At 42.9% G+C, this 20,369-nt stretch overlaps 1 protein-coding gene across 1 annotated transcript; it reads right to left on the reverse strand.

Moving 5' to 3' along the window:
• Positions 1-13,706: 13,706 nt before the first annotated feature.
• LOC308272255 (spermatogenesis-associated protein 31D3-like) lies at positions 13,707-18,780 on the reverse strand (the record flags this gene model as incomplete). Its single annotated transcript, XM_080709000.1, has 3 exons — positions 13,707-18,081; positions 18,340-18,400; positions 18,756-18,780. 3 exons carry the CDS (start codon positions 18,778-18,780, stop codon positions 13,707-13,709), a joined length of 4,461 nt encoding a protein of 1,486 aa, XP_080565126.1.
• Positions 18,781-20,369: the final 1,589 nt, after the last annotated feature.

Consider the following 20,369-nt stretch of genomic DNA (forward strand, 5'->3'; position numbering starts at 1 on the left):
GAGTCTTCCCCTTGTATTTCAAACGGGGCCTGGAAAGCCAGCAATGCGCAGCAGGGTTGTAATCTCTGCAAGCAGGCCCAAAGGGGGCAATATTGGAGATCCTGAAGGTGCAGCCAAGGTTGCAAGAAAAAAAAACTAATATTTAGAAATGCCAGAGATGCAAAATTCCTACAAGGAAAGGCAGCAAGCTGCAAGGAAACCATAACCAGACTGAGCTAGGAGGGTGGCGGTCAAGGGACACAACCCCAGAGACATGAGATCAAGGGTAACCAGAGAAGAGGGGAGGAAAACTGTGTTCCAGAAAGAGAGAGCAGAGCATGTGTAAAATCCAGAGCTATAAAGTGGATCCGATCCAAGTTCAGTATAATTGAGACTAAGAGGCACAGTGCCTGACCCACCTTGTCTACAGCAATAGTTCTCAAATGCAAAGAATATCTGAAATGCTAGGGGGCTGGGGTGAGGCATCTGTAGAAAATGCAGAATTTCAGCCCCTATCAAGGTAAAATGTCTGAATTAGATATTGCATGGAATCCAGAGATAAGTCTGTCCTTTTTTTTTTTTAAAGAAATATTGACAATACTGAGGAAGGAAATATACTTTGAGATTAAGGTCAGAGGTACGACACGGAATCCAGAAATCCTTATGATTTCTTCGCCTTTCATGGTTCCAGCATCCACTGTAACTTAACTTTTCTCCCCACATCACTCTCTGTCAGGCTTGGGCTTGGTTTTGTATTGTAAAAGTGACTGTGTTGTGCACTCCATACCTCCAGTCACCTTGTTCTGCTTTTATTCTCTGCCTGTCTGATTTTTTCAATAGGGTTCTACATCTTTAAAAAGGGACAAATTAGCCGGGAGTGGTGGCGCACGCTTGTAATCCCCGCGCTTGGGAGGCAGAGACAGGAGGATTGCGCAGGTTCGAAGCCAGCCGCGCGCACTGGCTTAGGAGACCCTGTTTCCAAATAAAAATGTAAAAATAGGTCTGGGAGTGTATCCCAGAGGTAGAAGGGCTTCCAGGAACCCCAGTACCACCAAAAAAAAGGGGGGACAAATTAAATGATGTTTAGGTTTGTTACAATATTACTATCCTAAAGCTCGTTTTATTTTTTGTAGTCAGATCCAGTTTATTCTAACTGAATTTAGAATCAAGTTCAACTAATCATTTTAACATGAAGATTCACACATCAGAGACAAATCTACTCAAATCACAAGAACGCAAGCACACCTTCATTTTATTGACTCTCGACACCCAGTGCCCCATCGCTTTCTAAAGCTCAGTGTGTGTGTGTGTGTGTGTGCGCGCGCGCGTGCACGCGGGTGCACGTGCTGTACTGAAAGTGGAACCCAGGGGTTTTTCTACCTCTGGGCTATACTCCCAGACCTATTTTATACTTTATTTGGAAACAGTGTCTCAGTAAGTTGCTAAGAGCCTCACTCAGTAGCTGAGGCTGGCTTCGAACCCGTGTGATCCTCCTGTCTCAGCCTCCCAAGCGCGGGGATTACAAGCCTGTGCCACCACGCCCCACTCTTCTAAAGCTCATTTTAAACCTGCCTCTTTCTGAGCCCATTCCTGAGGACTTACTGCAGCCTTCATTGAATTCTTTTTGAACTTGGTCAGTTCTTTTCTTTCCCCATATTTTATTACACAAACTATTTTATAGCTTACAAAAATACTATAAAATTAGGCAAAGAGCACAGACATTAGAATCAGATGGGCTTGTTTCTGGTCTATATTTAATAATTTGCATGATACAATGATGTTGGAGAAATTTGCCCTTTTCAACCCTTGTCTGTAATTGAGAAGAATATGATTTTGCTTTGTAGAATTACTTCAAAGGTAAATAAGAAAACCTATGTTTAGAACTTATTCAGGCATCCTACAGACATTACTAACATTGGTGTGACCTGAAGGTAGAGTTAGCAACTTCTTTTATATCACTGACCACCTCCCCAATTCCAGAACATGACACATGATAGCATCACCCAGGAGATGGACTGATATCTATGGTACTCAAAGTAAAATCAACTGGAGCAGAAATGAGTCTTAGCACACAAACTTGGGTATTCAGAATTGTCCTATGTCCACATTTTCCTTAAGTCATCTTCATCCTACTGAGCTATCATTGTCCGTAGGATGATAGCTCAATCCTACTGCACTGAGGGAAATTCAGTGCTAGTCACTCCTGCTCCTACCAGGAGGAAAGTTCCAAGGTCCTGGGTAGCACCAGAGCCTCAGGGCATTCTCACACTGTCCATCCTGGCTCTGCTGCAATGGCCAGGGTGCCAGTCTGCATGGCTCCTGCAAGTCACAGGCAGCTTAGCTGCTTCTCTGCCTTGCATGGAATCCAGGAACTGGACTTGGCTGGGAACTTCTAAACACAGGTGCAGTTCAATTGGCCATCACTTTTCAGATTTGGGCCTCTTTCTGGCACTTTGCCAAGAATGAGATGTGAGCCTAATGCCAAAAATACCCACTGTCCCCTTTTCCCATCTCAGCTAAAAGAAACAATCTCCTTGAACCCACTGCCTTGAAAAACACTTCTCTTATCTCCTCTTACTTTCTTGGGTACCTTATTATGACTTTAATGGGTGCCAAATAGTAACTTTAATAATAAGTTTAGAATTCAGATTTCACCTGTATTGAAAGAAAATAAGGCACAAAATTATTAGTGGCCTGATCACCTGTAAGAAATGAGGAAAGAAAGACAAATGAAGTAGAACAAGCACAAAATGGTATTTTAATACACTGCCCTTCCCAGAGAGAACTGACTCTTCCCAAAGCAGAATGATCAAAGCAGTAAAATGAGACGCTGTCATTGAAAAGTGTATTACTTTCTTCAGTCAGACATGATCTTTTTTTCTTTAAAATTCTGAAACTGAAAAGAGTTTGTTTTTTTTTTTTAAATTAAGGTCAGGATTCATTCTGCCACCTTTCCCAATTCCAGGGAACTTTTAAATTGTAATAGTTAGTGAGAGTGCCATCCATGCAAACGAAACACATCTTACTTTTTTTTTGTACCGGGAAGTGAATCCAGGGACGTTCTACCTCCAAACTACATCCTGTTTTGTTTTAATTTGAAACAGGATCTTGCTAAGTTGGCAAGGGCCTCATTAAATTGTTGAGGCTGGTCTTGAACTTGTAATCCTTGTGGCTTGGTCTTCCTAATACTGGGGTTACAGGCATGCACCACCACATCCAGCTCACATTTTACCTCTTGAAAGAAAGAGGCTGAATATACACACTGCAGGAAAACCTATATGTTCTGAAGGAAGTGTGGAGATTTTTCTCCGGGACTTGGGAGGGAGAGACCTGAGAGGGGAAATCGAACAGCTATCTGACGAGCAGCTGCCCTGAACACCGGACAGTTGGCTGATGACCAACTGTCCTGAAATGAAAGCAACAGCTACCTGATGAGTAGCCATACTGATATGTAATCGCTTGATGAGCAACTGCCCTGAAATGAATGCACGGACAATCGCCTGATGAACAACTGACCCCGTTTATTCTCTAAAACCAAGATTTTATGCCTGCACCAATGAAATTCCTAGTAGAAAAGTGTAAACACCAAAGAACAATAGTGAGGCATTAAGTGAAAGACAAGTAAATCACCAATCATAAACAAGACAAAAGGAAGACCTGTGATGTCACAGGTCTTGTGATTAAGATCAGCCCCAGACCTTGTGATTAAGGTCAGCCCCCTGACCTTGCAGGCAAATTACTGAAAGACAATTGTCACGCCCAGAGTTTTGGAGAATTCGATCTTTCGTGAATCTCCTTTAACTCTTTCGGAACCTTTCGTTCCTCAGGCTTCTTCCATGTCCTCCATCAGGAAGAGGTAAAGACACCGTGTACCCAAAGGATTACTCAGCAGCGCTGCATCTCTACCGTAACTGGTTTGGTACAGCACCAGTTATTTCACAATCATCAGTATCTCGGGTATAAATGAAATAGATGCTGATTGCAATCTGCATTTGAAAAATGGAGGTCTGAATCCTGCCCAAGAGCCATTGTTCTTAGGGACGGTTCTTAGGGACGGGCTCAGTTCTTAGGGAAGGGCTCAGTTCTTAAAGACGGACTCGGTTTCAGACCCAGACACAGTACTGGCCTCAAAACCCTTGACTCTACCAAGATACATGACCTCCAGGTTGCTTCCTCACACCTGAGGATCTGGATCCCAGTGACACGGGTGAGACTTCTGTGCATGACTATCTGAATGCACTCGAAATAGTCTCCCCTGCCACCGTGGCCTGCAGCTCATGCTAGTTTCCCCCACTACCTGGTCCAGAACTCCTCATACTTCCTTTAACACTGAAGTTTGTAAGATATGAGAGTGAAGAAGTGTGACTTATTCTGTTACATTTTCAGAATCCACACAATGCAGGACAAAAATGGTGAATGTGTACATAAATAAACACATTTTATTCCCAAACCCTTGTTACCTAAATCAGTACCTAATAACTTCCACCAGTTCTTTATGCATCCCAGCTCTGTCTGTCCTCAGTTATAAGCCTCATAAACTGGCCCCACTGTGGCTCCTAAGGCCATTATAGTGTATTTATTTGCTTCTCTCCATTTTTAGTTTGATAGTAGCATTAATTCCATTTCATAGATGCAAGCCTAAGTCAAACACATCTATATCTGGCCCCTTCAATCAAATATAGTCCTTGAATAATAAGGCTGAAGGTGAGAATTCAGGGAACCCTGCCTTTCAGCTCTATTTGCATGCTTTATGAAAAACAGATTTTACAGTGTTTCCTGTAGAAGCTGAGAGCTTCTTTATAGATGTATCTCTGTAGACACATAAACAAAACCAAACTATGACAATGAAATGCACTTAAAGAATCATTCAAGAAGGGCATGATGGGGTGGTGTATGCCTGTGATCCTAGTACTTGGGAGAATATAATAGAAGCATTTCAGGTTCAAGGCCAGCCTCAGCAATTTAGTGAGACCCTCAACAATTAGTGAGACCTGTTTCAAAAAGAAAAGAAAAAGAAAAGAAAAGAAAGGAAAAGAAAAAGCTGTATGTGTAGTTCAGAGGTACATTTCCCAGTAATACACACACACACACACACACACACACACACACACACACACACTATTCAAAATGCAGGAAAAAATGATAAACATTTTTAAAAAAAACCTCATTGTGCATGAAGGAGCATATACTACTGAGGTGCTCACAGAAAAGTTTATTAAAGCCTGCTCTGTTGACCTTCTAGTGCAAGTGAAGTCAGGGGCACAATGGAAGAATGAGATGAATATCCTTATTTGAAAAATGCAATCCCAATCAAAACCCAATAATTAATTTCAAGTTTCTATGAATGTAATTATTTACAGATCAATTAGTCAAACATATTACATAGCTTTTCTTGTTTATTTACTTACTTAGGTTCAAGGAGAAAAACATGAGATTTGTTACTTTGTAAAAAAAAAAAAAAGTACACAAAAAACAGAATAGGAAAAATAGTTAAGCATTTCAACCCAGCTATGATATAACATGAATCTGAGAAATGTGTGGCATGTAAGAGGCAAAGCTCCTACTATTATATTTGCTAAATATATTCAAATGTGCATTATGCAGATGAGTCCCAATGCTAAAGCCATGCCAGGTTATTTCAAAAAAGATTTGAACAAGCCACACAGATGAGTACGTGGTCTTTATATTCCCTGGTTGGGAAATTACTTCTAATTATACTGGCTAAAAGCAGCATTCATTTCATACTGAAATTTATCAGCCAGTGTTAACCAGAACAAGAATATTGAGTGTATATTATTTAAAATGAAATTGTATGTGTTTGCTCATAAAATAAACCTCATTAATTAAAAATATTGCAAATCAAATCTGACTCCACTACCCACCTGAAATTTTGAATAACTGAAGCAAAGGTCTGGGCATGGTGGCACACACTTGTAATTTCGGGTGGCTGAAACAGGAGAATTGCAGGTTCACAGCCAGCCTCAGCTACTTAGTAAGGCCTTGTTTCAAAATAAAGAATAATACAGTGCTGCGAGTGTACCTCTGAGGTAGAATGCTCCTGGGTTCAATCCTCAGTATAATAAATAAATAAATAATAATAAATAAATAAATAAAGCAAATTCAATTTGGCTTAATTCAAGGCTACTGAGTCATAGTGCTCACAACTATAGATTTGCAGTTAGCCCTGAAACAAATCACCAAAACTAATGCACGAAACAAAATAAATATGTAAATTTGTCTGAAGTGTGAATTTATTAAGAATATTCACTAAAATCACTAAAATGTACTAAATGTGCTCTTTTTGGAGGGTGTAGTATGAATTGAAACCAGGTGTATTCTACTTCCGAGCTATACCTCCAGCCCTTTTTTATTTTATATCTTGACACAGACGTCTAGCTAAGTTGGTAACGGTCTTTTTGAGTTGCTGAGGCTGGCCTGGAACCTGCGATCCTTCTGTCTCAGCCTCTCAGATACTGGGTTTACCATCACGCCTGGCTTAAATTATACTTTTAAACATCTTTTGATAATACAGAGAATATTGGAAAATGATTTTCTGCCAGGTGTGGTGATTTAATTTTAGTGGAAACAATTTCTGTCATAACTCTTTAAGAGTTCAGTTTAATTGAAAATTGAAAAGACCAACATTAGGCCGGGCGTGGTGGCGCATGCTTGTAATCCCCGCGCTTGGGAGGTAGAAACGGGAGGATCGCACAGGTTCGAAGCCAGCCGCGTGCGCTGGCTTAGGAGACCCTGTTTCCAAATAAATATGTAAAAATAAGTCTGGGAGTGTAGCATGGAGGTAGAAGGGCTTCCAGGAACCCCAGTACCACCAAAAAAATAAAAATAAAAAAGACCAATATTGTCAATATAGCCTTGAGTCAAAATAAATCCTGTTTTATGACTGTTGATTAAATCATCTTATAAACTTTCTTTTTTTAGATTTTTTTGAATATTTCTTTTATTGGTGTATTATACCACAAGTCTAGGAATGTATGCAGTCAAAAAAACCATGTAGTACATGTGTTTTATGTGTCAAATTTAATTTAAAAATCTTCAGAGGACAAATTAAAATTTTCTCAGCTCATTAACGCAAACAAAGGCTTTTATATAGAAAACCAATTTTCCACAACTGACAGGCTAGAGTCTACAACAAGATTAAATTTCTCAGTTAGAATTTGTATAATATGCCCATTAATGGATTGTAGGATGTAAAGTACTGAAAGCTCTGTATTTGGGTTGAATTTCTAATAACCATGATTTTTAGTTTTTTGTTTCTTTTTTGTGGTACTGCGGGTGAAACACAGGGACTTTTCTACCTTTGGGCAGTATTCCCAGAACTATTTTATACTTTATTTGAAAACAGGGTCTCACTAAGTTGCCGAGAGCCTCACTAAGTAGCTGAGGCTGGCTTCGAACCTGTGCGATCCTCCTGTCTCAGCCGCCCAAGCGCGGGGATGACAAGCGTGCACCACCACGCCTGGCTGATACCATGTTTTCACAAGTGTGTTGGCAGGCTACAGATTATTCTGACTGGGATTTGTGGAGGACAGAGAATGCCATGACAGGTGCTATATTCCTCATCTGTAGAAGGCTTGTTCATGTGTGATCCTACAACATGCTACGGTTATTCTTTTTTTTTTTTTTCATATTGGGATGGAACCCATAGGCATTCTCACTGAGTTGCAAAGGGCCTTATTCAGTAGCTGAGGCTAACTGGGAACCAGGATCCTCTTGTCTCAGCCTCCCAAATGCTGAGATTACAAGCGTGCACCACCACGCCTGACTCATAGTTATTCTTTACAAACAAACAAAAAACACACTGAACACACTGGACAGTACTACTGGAGAGGGGAGTCTCTAAAGCCTGTGCAAAAGTGATTTACAAGGACTTTTCAAGAAACACTGACGTTCAAAGATAGACAAATCTGGGAGAAGATTTGGGGAGCAGCTAACAGATGACGGGCAGATCTAGTTGGAAAGTGGAGGTGGTGACCGGAGCATAGCTGTACCAGGAATGCAACCTAGTTAGTGTTATTTCTGGAATAAAGAATGTGGGGTCAGTTTTGGGAAGCAGGACTCCCCATTTCAGGTGCCAAAACACCTCGAAGAGGACAAGGTCAGGATTGCCCAAGCCTCTTGGCATGCTGGCTAGATCTTTTTCCCCCTCTTTCTCTTTTTTAAGTCTTGCTTTTGTCTTGGGGCTTTTACTAACATGCACGCCTGGGGATGCCTGGGGATTCCTGTCGGTGAGTGTTAAGAATCAGAAAAATAAAAGTGATGGGCTTCTGAATTTTTCGGGATTTTTTTCATTTGTTAAGTATAGAAAGTAGTTCGAACAAGCTTATGCAAAACAGGGAAAGGTATTTAACGATTAAGCATAATAGCGTCTTCAGGCACCGTTGGATTCAGGAGCTCAAAGATGTTGTCACAATTATATTCTTTATCTCATGGCAGAATCAGATTCTTTCTACTCCAGGCAAAGAATGGAAGAGGAGTTCTGTTCTCATAAGAAGACTGCAGAGGAAAGGCTTACTCGAAGGAGAAAACTCTTAGCTTTAAGAAGAAGAATGCTAGCATGTGAGACTCAGGAGCCTATTAAACAAAAACAAACGGGCAAAAACCCTCATCTTATTAGATAAATGATGTATTAATGATTATACAGATAACAGAGCAAACTGTTTTCTTCCAGTCTGTGATCTGTGATCCTTCCGCATATCTTACTCAATAACATCTGTTCTCTCCCATAAAATTTGTTTGAGGTGTGCCCTTCTAAAGATTGTAGAAGACTGTAGGCTTAACCCTGAATATCTTTTTTTTTTAAGTACTGGTTATTAAACCCAGGGGTATTCTACCTCACTACACCTCCAGAAGCTACTACTTTGAAATAGGGTCTCACTAAGTTATTGAAGCTGACCCTGAACCTGCAATTCTCCAGTCTCTCCCAAGTACTGGGATTAAAAGTATGTCCCACTATACCTGGCTGAGCCAGAATGTCTTTATGGCAACACTTCTCAAACTCTAATGGGCATTTGAATCCCTGTGTCTTGTGTTACAACACAGATGCTGGTTTTCATAAGTACTGTGTAGGGTCTGAGAGTCTGCGTTTTTAAGTTCTCGGTTCATGTTGATTGCAGATACCAGCTGCAGCCACGCCCTCTCGGCATCTGCATTCGTGCAGTTTATAGGCGATTCTCAACGTGAGAAATAAGCCCCGAGAGAAGGTGTCGTCGCTGGCAAAAAGTATTCTCCACTCTTAGATATTCTTTCATAACTACTATCCTTTTGGTAATGATTCTTTTAACTTTCCACATGAAATTGCTCCGGTGGAAAAAAGATTAGGATGGCGAAAGAAATTAAATCCATGTAAAATATTCCTTCCAGTAAACTTTCAGCCTTGCTCAAATGGTAATTAGATGAGCCTTGTTCAAATGGTAATTAGAAGCAGCATTCCAGTCCACCTTCGACCTTCAATACAGCGGACACCACCTGGTTAAAAATAGCTATGTCAAAACAAAGGACAGATAAAATAGATGTGTAAAGATGATAGAAAGAGAATATGGTGAGAATGAGAAAGTATTTTTGTATGAAGAAGAGCTTATCCTAAGATTGGCCCGAATGGGAAAGAGAGAATTAGGGTAATCAGAAAAGAAAAGAAAGTTGCAGAAGGTTAGTGATAGGAATATGGATTATTAAAAGAGGAAAAATGCTCAGCTGCTAGAGAAATATATCTGACAACTAAATCTAAAGACTTCGTGTTATTTCTTGGTGTTTACCTGCTAAACTGTGTCATGAGTTTGTTTAAGTTTTCAGACAGCGGATAGTATTGCAGACAAAATCCAGCAGACATTCATCAAAGTTCCTTAAATCATCATAAAGGAACACGGATTTTCCTTACGATAACTATATGAAAGCTGGAATCTCGGACTTTGTCCCCCATTATATATAAAGGAGGACATTGGACTAAGCCCTAGGAATGAGAGCTCCGAAAGGGTTAAAGAAAACTCTTAAAAACTGGATTCTTCGAGTGATCTTAAAAACTAAATTTTTCAAGGGATTTTGGGTGTGACTTTTAGCCAAATAGAAGCCTCTGCAGCTGCAAGGCCAAAGGGGGCTGGGCTCCGGAGCACAAGGCCCACCTGAGATAATGGGACTGATCTTAATCACAAAGACCTGGGATATCCCAGGCCTTACTTTTGTCTTGTTCAGGGTTGGTAATTTGCATGTGTATCTCTCTTTTGTACCTTGGGTGTTTTGCACTTCTTTTTACTAGAAATTCACTGGGAGAGGGGAATATATAAAAAATCTTGTGTCCGGAAATAAAGTGTTCGATTGCACAAGAAGCATCGATCCATGTCAGGTTCTTTTTAAAGCGCCGATCATAGGATTATTTTCCTAGGAAAGAACCGCTACAGATAAGAATCTGTGGAAAATCACTCTATCCTTCCCCACCTTTACTGAGACCCTCGACCGCGAGCAAACTCGCGCCCCATTGGACTAGCTGACCTTCGACAGTTGATGTTCATAATTCTTATATCACACTCGAATAGCAGAGCTGAAAGACACTGTTTAGCTTGTCGAGTTGTCATTGGCTAGAGACTCTCCCGGCAAAACTGAAACCTAAGCTTGTTTACCAGGTGCTCTTTTCAGAAACTTCAAGACTGAACCGTCCTTCGTGGCTCAGAGTTTTGTGTAGTTGGGCTAATGCTTTCAGGATGAATAACTTCTACAGAGTAGAGTAGAAACCAGGTATAACTCAAACTAATTACAGTAAAAGAAACAAGACAGGCACCTGTTTCGGGGAAGTCCACATTAAGTGTCTATCAGATTTAGAGACATGGAAAAAGAACTAGCTTGGAAGACTTTTGAAAGATCAAAAATTTGGTAAAATGGAAGGATTTTCCAGATTAATATATCCATAGCTTACAAAAATAATTTACTAATATATTTACATATTAATATAGTGAGAATTTTTGACCATCTATCGGATAATCCTGGGACACTGGGAGAGGGGAGTGCAGTACTCCTACCCATATTACACAGTGTAGTGACATGTGGATAGTGAAGTAGTACACCAATATGAACAGATGTTAAAATCATAAATAGTGTCTTCACATTTATGACCTTATAGCTGGAAAGACCTGAAGATAGGGGAAATAGAGATGTTGACACATGAAACAGGATCATTTCATCTTTTTAAAAAGATTGGCTATTCCTCCTGAGGAAGAGTATAAAGTTAAAATGTTCTTACTTGAGAAGTAGGATATGGAGAAAATTTACAGGTAAAAGTATCCAACTGAAACTAGATATTTTCAGCTCCTTCCTCTCCATAATCTATAAAATTATACTGGAAAATCACAGAGGCTTAGGAGAAATCATATGTGATAAGTAAAATAAAAAATTAAATGCGAGTAAAATAAAAATGAGTACGGCGGAGTGTGAAAAACACGAGAGAGGTCCGGTACACATAGCATGTAAAGTTTTAATGGCACGGCTCTCCCGGGGATCAGGGCGAGGCACCGTGGGGCCCGCGCGCCTGTCCAAAGCTAGAGGACGCGGGCTCTCCTTTTAAAGGCATGCATCTCGCGAGATGGAGGTTTACTCGCGGGAATGCCCAATTCTCGCGGGGGTTTCAGCCCTTCCCTTGCCCTGCAGAGGTCATGTGACACAAAGTCACATGAGTGCAGGACCCAACTTAACAATATGCTCGGGGGGGAGTGAGTATAGATGACTTAATTGGATGGAATAAGAATGTGCCGGGTGTGGTGGCACATACCTGTAATCCCAGTACTTAGTAAGCTGAGACTGGAGTACCGCAGGTTTGAGACTAGCCTCAGTAAGTTAATGAGGCCCTCAACGACTCAGTGAGACCCTGTTTAAAAAATAAGGTGAGTCGGGCATGGTTACACACACTTGCAATCCCGGTCCTCGGGAGGCTGAGACAGGAGGATCACAGGTTCGCGGCCAGCCTCAGCTACTTAGTGAGGCCCTCTGCAACTTAGTGAGACCCTGTTTCAAAATAGAGAAAAAAATATAGAGAGATGGGGGTGTAGCTCGGAGGTAGAAGGCCCCTGGGGTTCAACCCCTAGTCAGCAAAAATCTTTAAGATACTAAGCTTTGCAGTACTTGTAACACAACAATAGATAACTAAAATACCCCCTAAGTCCCCATAAATTTGGTATAAGATATCGTTTAGCTAGAAGTCAGAGACTAAGACAACATTCATTTGAAAATAGAGTGTCTGACAACATCTTAGCAGATATTATCTTTGTGCTGGAAAATCATTCCTTGTACTTATATGGTGAAATGATGCCATTGTGTCAGGAGTTCTTATCCTCCAGGAGGGAAGGCACAGGAGAGTTGGGTGGAGAGGAATGGGGACATGAGTACAGGTGATGGGGTCTGTCTTTCTCCTCATTCCTCCTCACCTACTCGATTGTTGTGTTGTCCTTGCGCCCTTCTTCCCTCTTTTATGAGTTCTGTGTAGCTGCCTGATGGCCCTTCCTCTAAGTGATTGCCAGCTGATCTCTTGGCCTTGCTGTTAAGCCAGGTATTTTGAAGGGATTACCCAGGGAAGTACTCTTCCCTTTTCTGAAGGTGCCCTCCCAAGCCAAGAGGCCTCATTGTCCAGCGCACACTGTGCTTTCCAGACACAGCAACATGCCACGCAGAGCAGACCTCAGCAGCACACAGCCAGGTCCTGGGTGCTGCTCCGCAAGCCACTCAGTGTTCACACAGGAAAACCCTGCATGTACACCCAACTCCATGGGCACTCAGCTGGAGATACGCCAATCAGTAATTCTTGTTAAGAATGGAACTAAATCCCCCCCTTTTTTCCAGAAAAAAATTATTTTTATCCCCTTTCAGAAATGCAAGGCCTATATTTTCTACTACTACAAAAAGGGTAAATAAAGGAAAAGGGCGATGGGCTACCCACTTCCCATTTCATGAGGGTAAGGTGAGAAGGCAGGGAACATGGCCCATTGCCCCAGCCTTCATGAGGAAGAGAAGGCCTTGCTCTTAAGAGGAGATGACATGTGTTCCTGACTAAGGAATCCAGAAGGAGGTTCTCTCTCTCTCTCTCCCTACCACTGAGTTCAGAGCCTGACCAGCCCCATGCTTCCAATTTCAAAACTCCCTTGAGGCAGCAGGGGGAATTTCTGGCTCTATTATTAGAAAATAATTCACCCCACCCTACATCTATATGTTAGTTTAAGATGCTGAGGGAGAAGGTGAAAAAGAAGGTTTGAACTAAATTCTGGATTCTACCATTTTTTTTTCACTTTGAAAACACCTGGGGGGTTTTAGAGGCTTTTTGTTTGTTTGTTTTCCTTTTTATAATAAAAAGCTCTTTTATATGAAAGTCATCTGAGAACCAGGAAATCAAGACCCCAAGATAAGGCTGAGAAGGCCATTGTTAAGCTCCCTTAGAGGAACTGGCCATGCTTCCAAAAGCAAATAAGGCAAAGAACATTAAGAAGAAAAGTAACTTCTTCCTTTCCCTGAAAAAACAATTTGGATTCCCAAAACTCACACCGCAGTGCAGAACACAGAGAAGTCCAGTCTGTACTAGAATCATTTATTCGTGATTTTTGTTGTAGAGAAATTATTATCATAGGATGCATTATGATAACTGAGAAGCCACTTCGACAAGGACCATATTATTCCTTGAGAAAACATTTTTCTTTTCTGTAAGGGCAGGAGAAACATTTTCTGTTGGCACAGAAGAGTCAACTCTCAGAGCCCAGCGCCTTCTGCAGGTGCGAGGGCAGCCAAAGGCACCTGGCATACTTGAGCACAGGTGAGACAGGATGGAACCTGGGCTTCCTGGAGGGTGGACAAGGGGGACGACTCTGGAAGAATATGTTGTTCTTGAAGGGCATGGTCTTCTTAAGCTGTCTGGCACTGTCTCTGACCTGTTTAGCACTTATATGACAAATTGGGCCAAGAGAGACAGCTTCTTGGTTGCAGGGGCAAAGTCTTGGCCCTTCCCCTTGCTGTGAGCCAGTGGCAGCTCCGCACATGGAAGACTGTCCATAGTTGGACTCTACCTGCACTAGCAGTTCCTCCTTCTGCTGATTTGATTTCAAGGGCACATTTTCCTGTGTACAGGCCAGTTTCTCCTCCAGGATCTTCCCAAGGGCCGCCATGAGATCATGGGCTTCAGGAGGCCCGCAGCTCATAAAGAGAGCTCGATCTTTCATGGGACTCTGCTGCACTGTGCTTTTTTTCCTGCAATCAAGCCACTGAAAAAATTGCTTTATCTTTCTTCTGAAGAAGCTTTCAGGAGAGGCTGGTAGATTCTGTGGCAGGGACTTGGAAGCCTCCTCTAATTTCCTATCCTTGGCGGGATGGCTCTTTCTTATTGCTCTGGACGCCTCTAATCCCAAGTCCTTGTTTCTGTGTTTTCCTCTTTGGCATATGGGAGAGCTCTCTCTCCTGTCAACTGGGGGGAAATTCTTAACCTCATATTTCCATAGGAGTGGCTTTGGCTCCCAGGGCTCCTGCTGCTCCATGCAGACCCCTGTGTTGTCCAGGTGGACGTGCAGTACCTGGGGAGCCTCCAGGTCCCCACTGGAGCCACTGCAGGAGTGAGTCAGCGAGGTGTCAGAAGCCAAGCTGTCTGAAGGAAGGGAAAGGTCGCTTCGGGAGGCACCTGCAGGCTGGCTCTGTGGCAGCTGTCTTTTTAAGTCTGATAGTAAAGGATCTTCACGAATTCTCGGTGGGTGTTCAGTGATAATTTCTGCTGTATTCACACTCTCACTCATCACATGAGAGCTTTCCAACTTGCTGGCTGTCGAGAGACCACTAGCTTGTGATTGAAGAGCCCAGAGCTCACGGGCCTTGAATATCTGCTTGCACACATAGGATGTGGAAAAGTGCTCATGATTCTTCCCCACCACCCTCTTACCCGGAAGCATTTCTACGTGATGGCTGGAGGTGGCTGCTTCATGTCTCCACTCGTGTCCATCTCTCCCTTGCCTCGTGGACTGCTCTAGGCTGGCCCTATTTTTTAGTTCCATGTCATTTTGACGCACTTTGTCTGTGATACTGTGTGTGTAGGACACACAAGTCTGTCTGTCATGCTCCGTTGTCAGGATGTTCTCTGTAACCTCATGGGAGGCATCACAGGATGATTGTCCTAGCATGCTCTGTCCTCCTATGGCCACCGGTGAGGTGGCACAGAGAGAACGATCAACCATGAAAGCCGAAGTCACTTGTTCAGTGTCGTTCTGACTCACTTCGTCTGTGATAGTGTGTGTGCAGGACACACGAGTCTGTCTGCCAGCCTCCGTGGTCTGGACACTCTCCGTAACCTCATGGGAAGCATCACGGCATGACTGCCTTAGGGTGCTCTGTCCTGCCACGGCCACAGATAAGGTGTCAGGGAGAGAACGATCAATTATGAAAGCTGCACGCACTTGTTCAGTGTTGTTCTGACTCACTTCGTCTGTGATAGTGTGTGTGCAGGACACATGAGTCTGTCTGCCAGCCTCTGTGGTCTGGACGCTCTCCGTAACCTCATGAGAAGCATCACGGCATGATTGCCTTAGGGTGCTCTGTCCTGCCACGGCCACAGATGTGGTGGCAGGGGGAGAATGATCCAGGATGAAAGGCAAATTTGTTATTTCCACCTTATTGCTAAGAGATCCTTTAGAGCTTGATCTCAGAGGCCTGGAGACCTCAGATTTGGAATCCACCCCAGAAATATGGGTTGAGGAGGAAATAAAGTCACAATGGGGCAGAGGCCATGGTTTGGCTTCTCTCAACATGTAGAATTTTATAGATTCAAGAACCTTGAGGGGGAGGCCCCACTTCTGACTTACCCGAAACCTTATAATATGGGCTTCTAGCACCTGTTGGGTTTTGTGATCAAGAAAGGAAAGCTCCAAGTTGGTTATCTGGCACTGGACCCTGCACACCAGTGGTGCCGTTTTTCTGTTTTCCGTGTTGGTGTGGGAACCCCGAGGAGGACGTGGCAATTCATTGTCCTCTCCCAGCCAAGAATGACAGACACTTACAGGGATTCTACCTGTAGTGATCTGCCAAGACTTTCTGCTCACATGTAATCTAAGTACGCTTTTCATTTGGTTTATGTCCAAGGTCTTTCTTGTAACATATCCTAATTCATTCCCTGAGTCATCCTTTGAGGGACACACCCAGTTACTTATTTCCTTAGATTCGGCACCCAGATCATTCCTCCCATGGCCTTCTGAGACTACCAATGGGTTCTCTAAAATGCACTTCCCCAGAATATGCCCAAGATTCTTTGCTGAGTCCGTCCTTAGCTGTGTGGGGAAGCTCTGATGGGAATGTCCTGAAGGACTCACTTCTCTGTTTCCTAGGTCTTTGCTACTGTGGCCCTGAAGCTCAGAAGACTGCAAGTGAACATGTCTGCAATTGTGCTGAGATATCTCTGTTGATTTGCACTTAGACTCCATGAGTGTTATAGATCCTAGGTCATGATAAGACTGGAGATTCCAGGATGGAACTAGCCTCTCTGGTTCATGGAGCTCCAGGTTCTCCTGGGGATGATTGCCAATATGAAAGTGCCCAGGAAAGATGGTGACTGGAACGTAGGCCTGGGGGGATCCCCTGACCAGTGGAGGTTTGGGGGTTGGAGGGCAAAACGCTTCTTGACAGTTTGGGATCTCAGGGACTAAACCCCACAAACTCTCCTGATGTTTCTGCAACACATGCCATCTCAGGTGTTGGTTTCCATTTAAGATGTGACAATCAGCTCTAGTCTGTAGTCTATGGCAAGAACCTCCACAGTCCTTCATCTGGGGCGAGGAAGACAATGGTAGACTAGGAAATGAGAATTTCACGCGGGCCTGGGGATGGGTCTGAGTGGGAGGTAAAGTCTGGGACTGGGGCTTCATCTGAGGTAAGGGCTGGGGATGAACATTGCTGAAATGAAGAGCATGGGAATGAGAAGGTTGTGGAGATTCTTGACCCTGCATATTGACAGCAGGAGCATTACAGATGCCATTGAATAAGATAATGCGAGGCTCTACTGAGGAACAGTTCCTAGATACCAGGAGAGTGGCCACTATTGACTCGCTGTGCAGAGAGGGGAGGCCCCAGAAGAGCTGGCTGTATTTTTGCTCCAAGTTTCTCCCCAGAGTCTTCACATATAAAAGTTTCTGACAAATCCCCAGATTCTCTGGTTTGCCTTTGATGTCCCAACTGGTCTGGGAGTCTTTGGTGTCTGGCTCATCACCAAGGGGTTGCATTGAGTTCCATGATGTCAATGGATATTTTGGCCACTTTTTTTGTAAAATTGGTTCATGCTCCTTTTCTTGTTTTTGCAAAATCTGGAAAGTCATTTTCTTTTTTATTTTTCTCTGCAAGAGTTCCTGTATGTTAAGGCCAAGGAAAGAAACATGGTGGGCCTCCATATGGGAGACATTTTTCCAGAAGTAGGAATCTGGTAGATGGAGGGAAACATTCTTTTGCTGAAAATTGCAGTGTGGCAAGCCTGAGAGAAACATGTTGTTATTATGAGCCTTCCACCAAGAATACTGTGAAATGGCCAAGTTTGAAGAGCCAGTGTCTCTGACCATTGGGACATAATTGGACAACCCAGCAGTGCTCCCAACCGGAGACATAGTGTCCCTTGTCGGGAGGGCAGGATCTGAGGCCTGAGAGTGATGGGGTGGGAGAGTAGGAAACGCATACATTTGGGGTGGGAATTGATCTACTGGGAATCTGTAATCCGACAGAGGAATAGGCTCTGTTGGCAAAGAGTCACCAAATGGTGATGGTAGAAATAGGCCAGCTAAGGGATTGACCTGGTTAGGTGAGAGAATGGAGGGAGAAGGTGGTCGAGACTCAAGCAGAGGTGCTGGGATTGGTTCTTCTATAGGCGTTGTTGAGGCAGCAGAGACCAGAGGCGATGAAAACTCTGACACAGAAGTTGTGGAAGCCAAAGGGGATGGAGAGAGTGCGGCATCTTCTAAGGACGCCACGTACAGCAGATGACTGACCTCAGCAGTGGTTCTGTTGCACACCTCACAGAGGGGGTCTGGACATAGCAGTTGCCGAAAGCGAGCGGAACCAGGATGTTGGCCCGGAGAGCTGCTGAAGACAGGAAGGACAAAGCTGTAGATAGGACCAGAACAAAGAAAGGAGGGCCTAAGGCTTACCTGGGGTGAGGCTGTGTGGAGCCTGCTATCTTTGTTATACTGCCCCATATCCAAGACTTCACAGCATCTTCCACAGCCTCTTCCTCGAGGCCTTTGTGCAAATCCCTGTTGCTATAGCTATCCATCCTGTGACTAGCACAGACTGCACTGAATCCCCAGGATACAGAGAACATGTGGAGAAAGGGACCAGGTAAAAAGGTAAACAACTAATCACCTTTTCAGGATAGAAAGCAGCTTCCTTCCCTCCTCTACTTCTTTCTGGCAAATTCTTTGACCTGGAAAATCAGAAGAATGAGTTATAAGCAATGAAGATAGGCATATAAGGAATATACAGGAGTTCTTTTGTGGGAGTCTTTGGGGATATTTAAGTGAAAAAGCTCCCCAATATCAGTGGATAAGGTTAAATAGTTGACAATAATATTAAGAAGGTTCACATGTGTATGTGGCTTCATTTATAAAATACCGCCAGATATATAGCCCATGTGATGTTGAAAACCACCATGTGAAGCACAGAAGTCGGTGGTTCACTAAAAGATGGATCTGACCACCCAGGAAGTAAAAGCATTGTACAATGTCAGGGGCCAGGAGTTCCAATCCAAAGCAACCAATAGTTTTTCCTCAGTGTCTCACCTGCCGCCTGTTGGGCAGCACCCATGCTCAAGCCCAGCACATCATTCTTTATGCTCACAATGAGACACGCCAGAGCGCTGCGTGTCTCATCTCTGAAGGTCTTACGCAGAGCCTCCCCTCCGAGAGCTCTGTTTTCTAAGAGAGATTGTGTCTAGCAACTGACGTGTTCATTGACCATGGACATGAAGAGTCACCTGGGAGAGTTTAGATCAAACAGGCTGATTTTACCTTTAAATGTTCTGCCTTTTCTTCTTCTCTTGGCTCTGCACTGACACTGAGAGGAAAAAAGAAAAGAAGAATGTGAGCCTTGGACTGACTTCTCTTGCTACTCTCTCTAGGAAGCTCAGACATCCATCATTTAAGAATAACAGGGCTCTCCATGGTAAATAACAGAAGTTTATTCCTTCCTTTCATTAACTTTTAAAGGTGATCAACATTTTGAATGTTTTCTTCTTTGAAAAGCTCAGGGGAAGATTTTGCCTGTGATGGACACTTGATGGTATCAGTCAGAAGACCTTTGCTCATGGAGGAAACAGAACCTGAGGCCAACTGCCATCCCTCCTGTGCTCCCTAGATGACCCTGTGACACACGGACAGATCTCACGACCCAGGCTCTGCTCAGAGGCTCTCCTGATCAGTCCAACATGAAGGGGGTTCTGGTAAAGGACACCCAATCTGGGAATGAGACTCAGAGTAAGTGTCAATAGGGACTGTTCTGAAGTTTGCTTCCAACAACAACAAAAATCACAAGCCATGGTAAAAGACAAGAAAAAAACAGTCTGAACAGATAAATCACATGCAAATCAACACAGATATTGCATCAATTTTGAAATGACCATACATGAATTTTTTTCAGGTACTAGAGATGGAACCCAGGGGCATTGCACTTGGAGCTACACCCCCAGCCCTATTTTTTTTTTTTTAGTCTCTTTATTTTTGAAACAGGGTCTCACTGAGTTGCGAAGGGCCTCACTAAGTAGCAGAGGCTATCTGCAAACTGCGATTTTCCAGTCTCCGCCTCCCTAATGTTGGGATTACAAGCGTGCGCCACCACGCCCGGCTCATATATGAAATTTTAAATTCTATGATTAATGAGTAACGGCATCAATGGAAAAAGTAGGCCACATTAAAAACTGGGAAACCAGATGCAAAATGTAAAAACAGAGATGAGAACGCTTAAGGAAAGTTTGAAATGAAATATTATAAATAAGAAGGTATAGTAAGCACAATGAATTCCTTTCCCTGAGCTCCTCCATGTACTACACATGGCCAAAGAAATAATACATGAGAGTCTGACTGTGTGTCAGTAAAAGCTTCACAAAGTGAAGTGCAAAGAGAAAAATAATTGAAAAAATAATTGAAAACCCAGATTCTTAAAGAACAGTGAGAACTGATAAGATTCTCAAGGTATAAATATATCTAATTATAAAAACAAGGAGGAAAGCAAAAGAGAGTAAAGCAGAAGAAATATTTGAAGTAATCAAGGCTAAGGATTTTTGAAAATTAATGACAAATTAGTCATAAATGATAGCTCATCTAATAGTAAGTAGGCAAACTGTGAAAAGAATCTGGACTTAGAAATTAATTTCAGGGAATCATAAGAAAAAATTTAGA

The sequence above is a fragment of the Muscardinus avellanarius genome, assembly GCF_963383645.1.
Source record: "Muscardinus avellanarius genome assembly, chromosome: 13".
Taxonomy (NCBI): Eukaryota; Metazoa; Chordata; class Mammalia; order Rodentia; family Gliridae; genus Muscardinus; species Muscardinus avellanarius.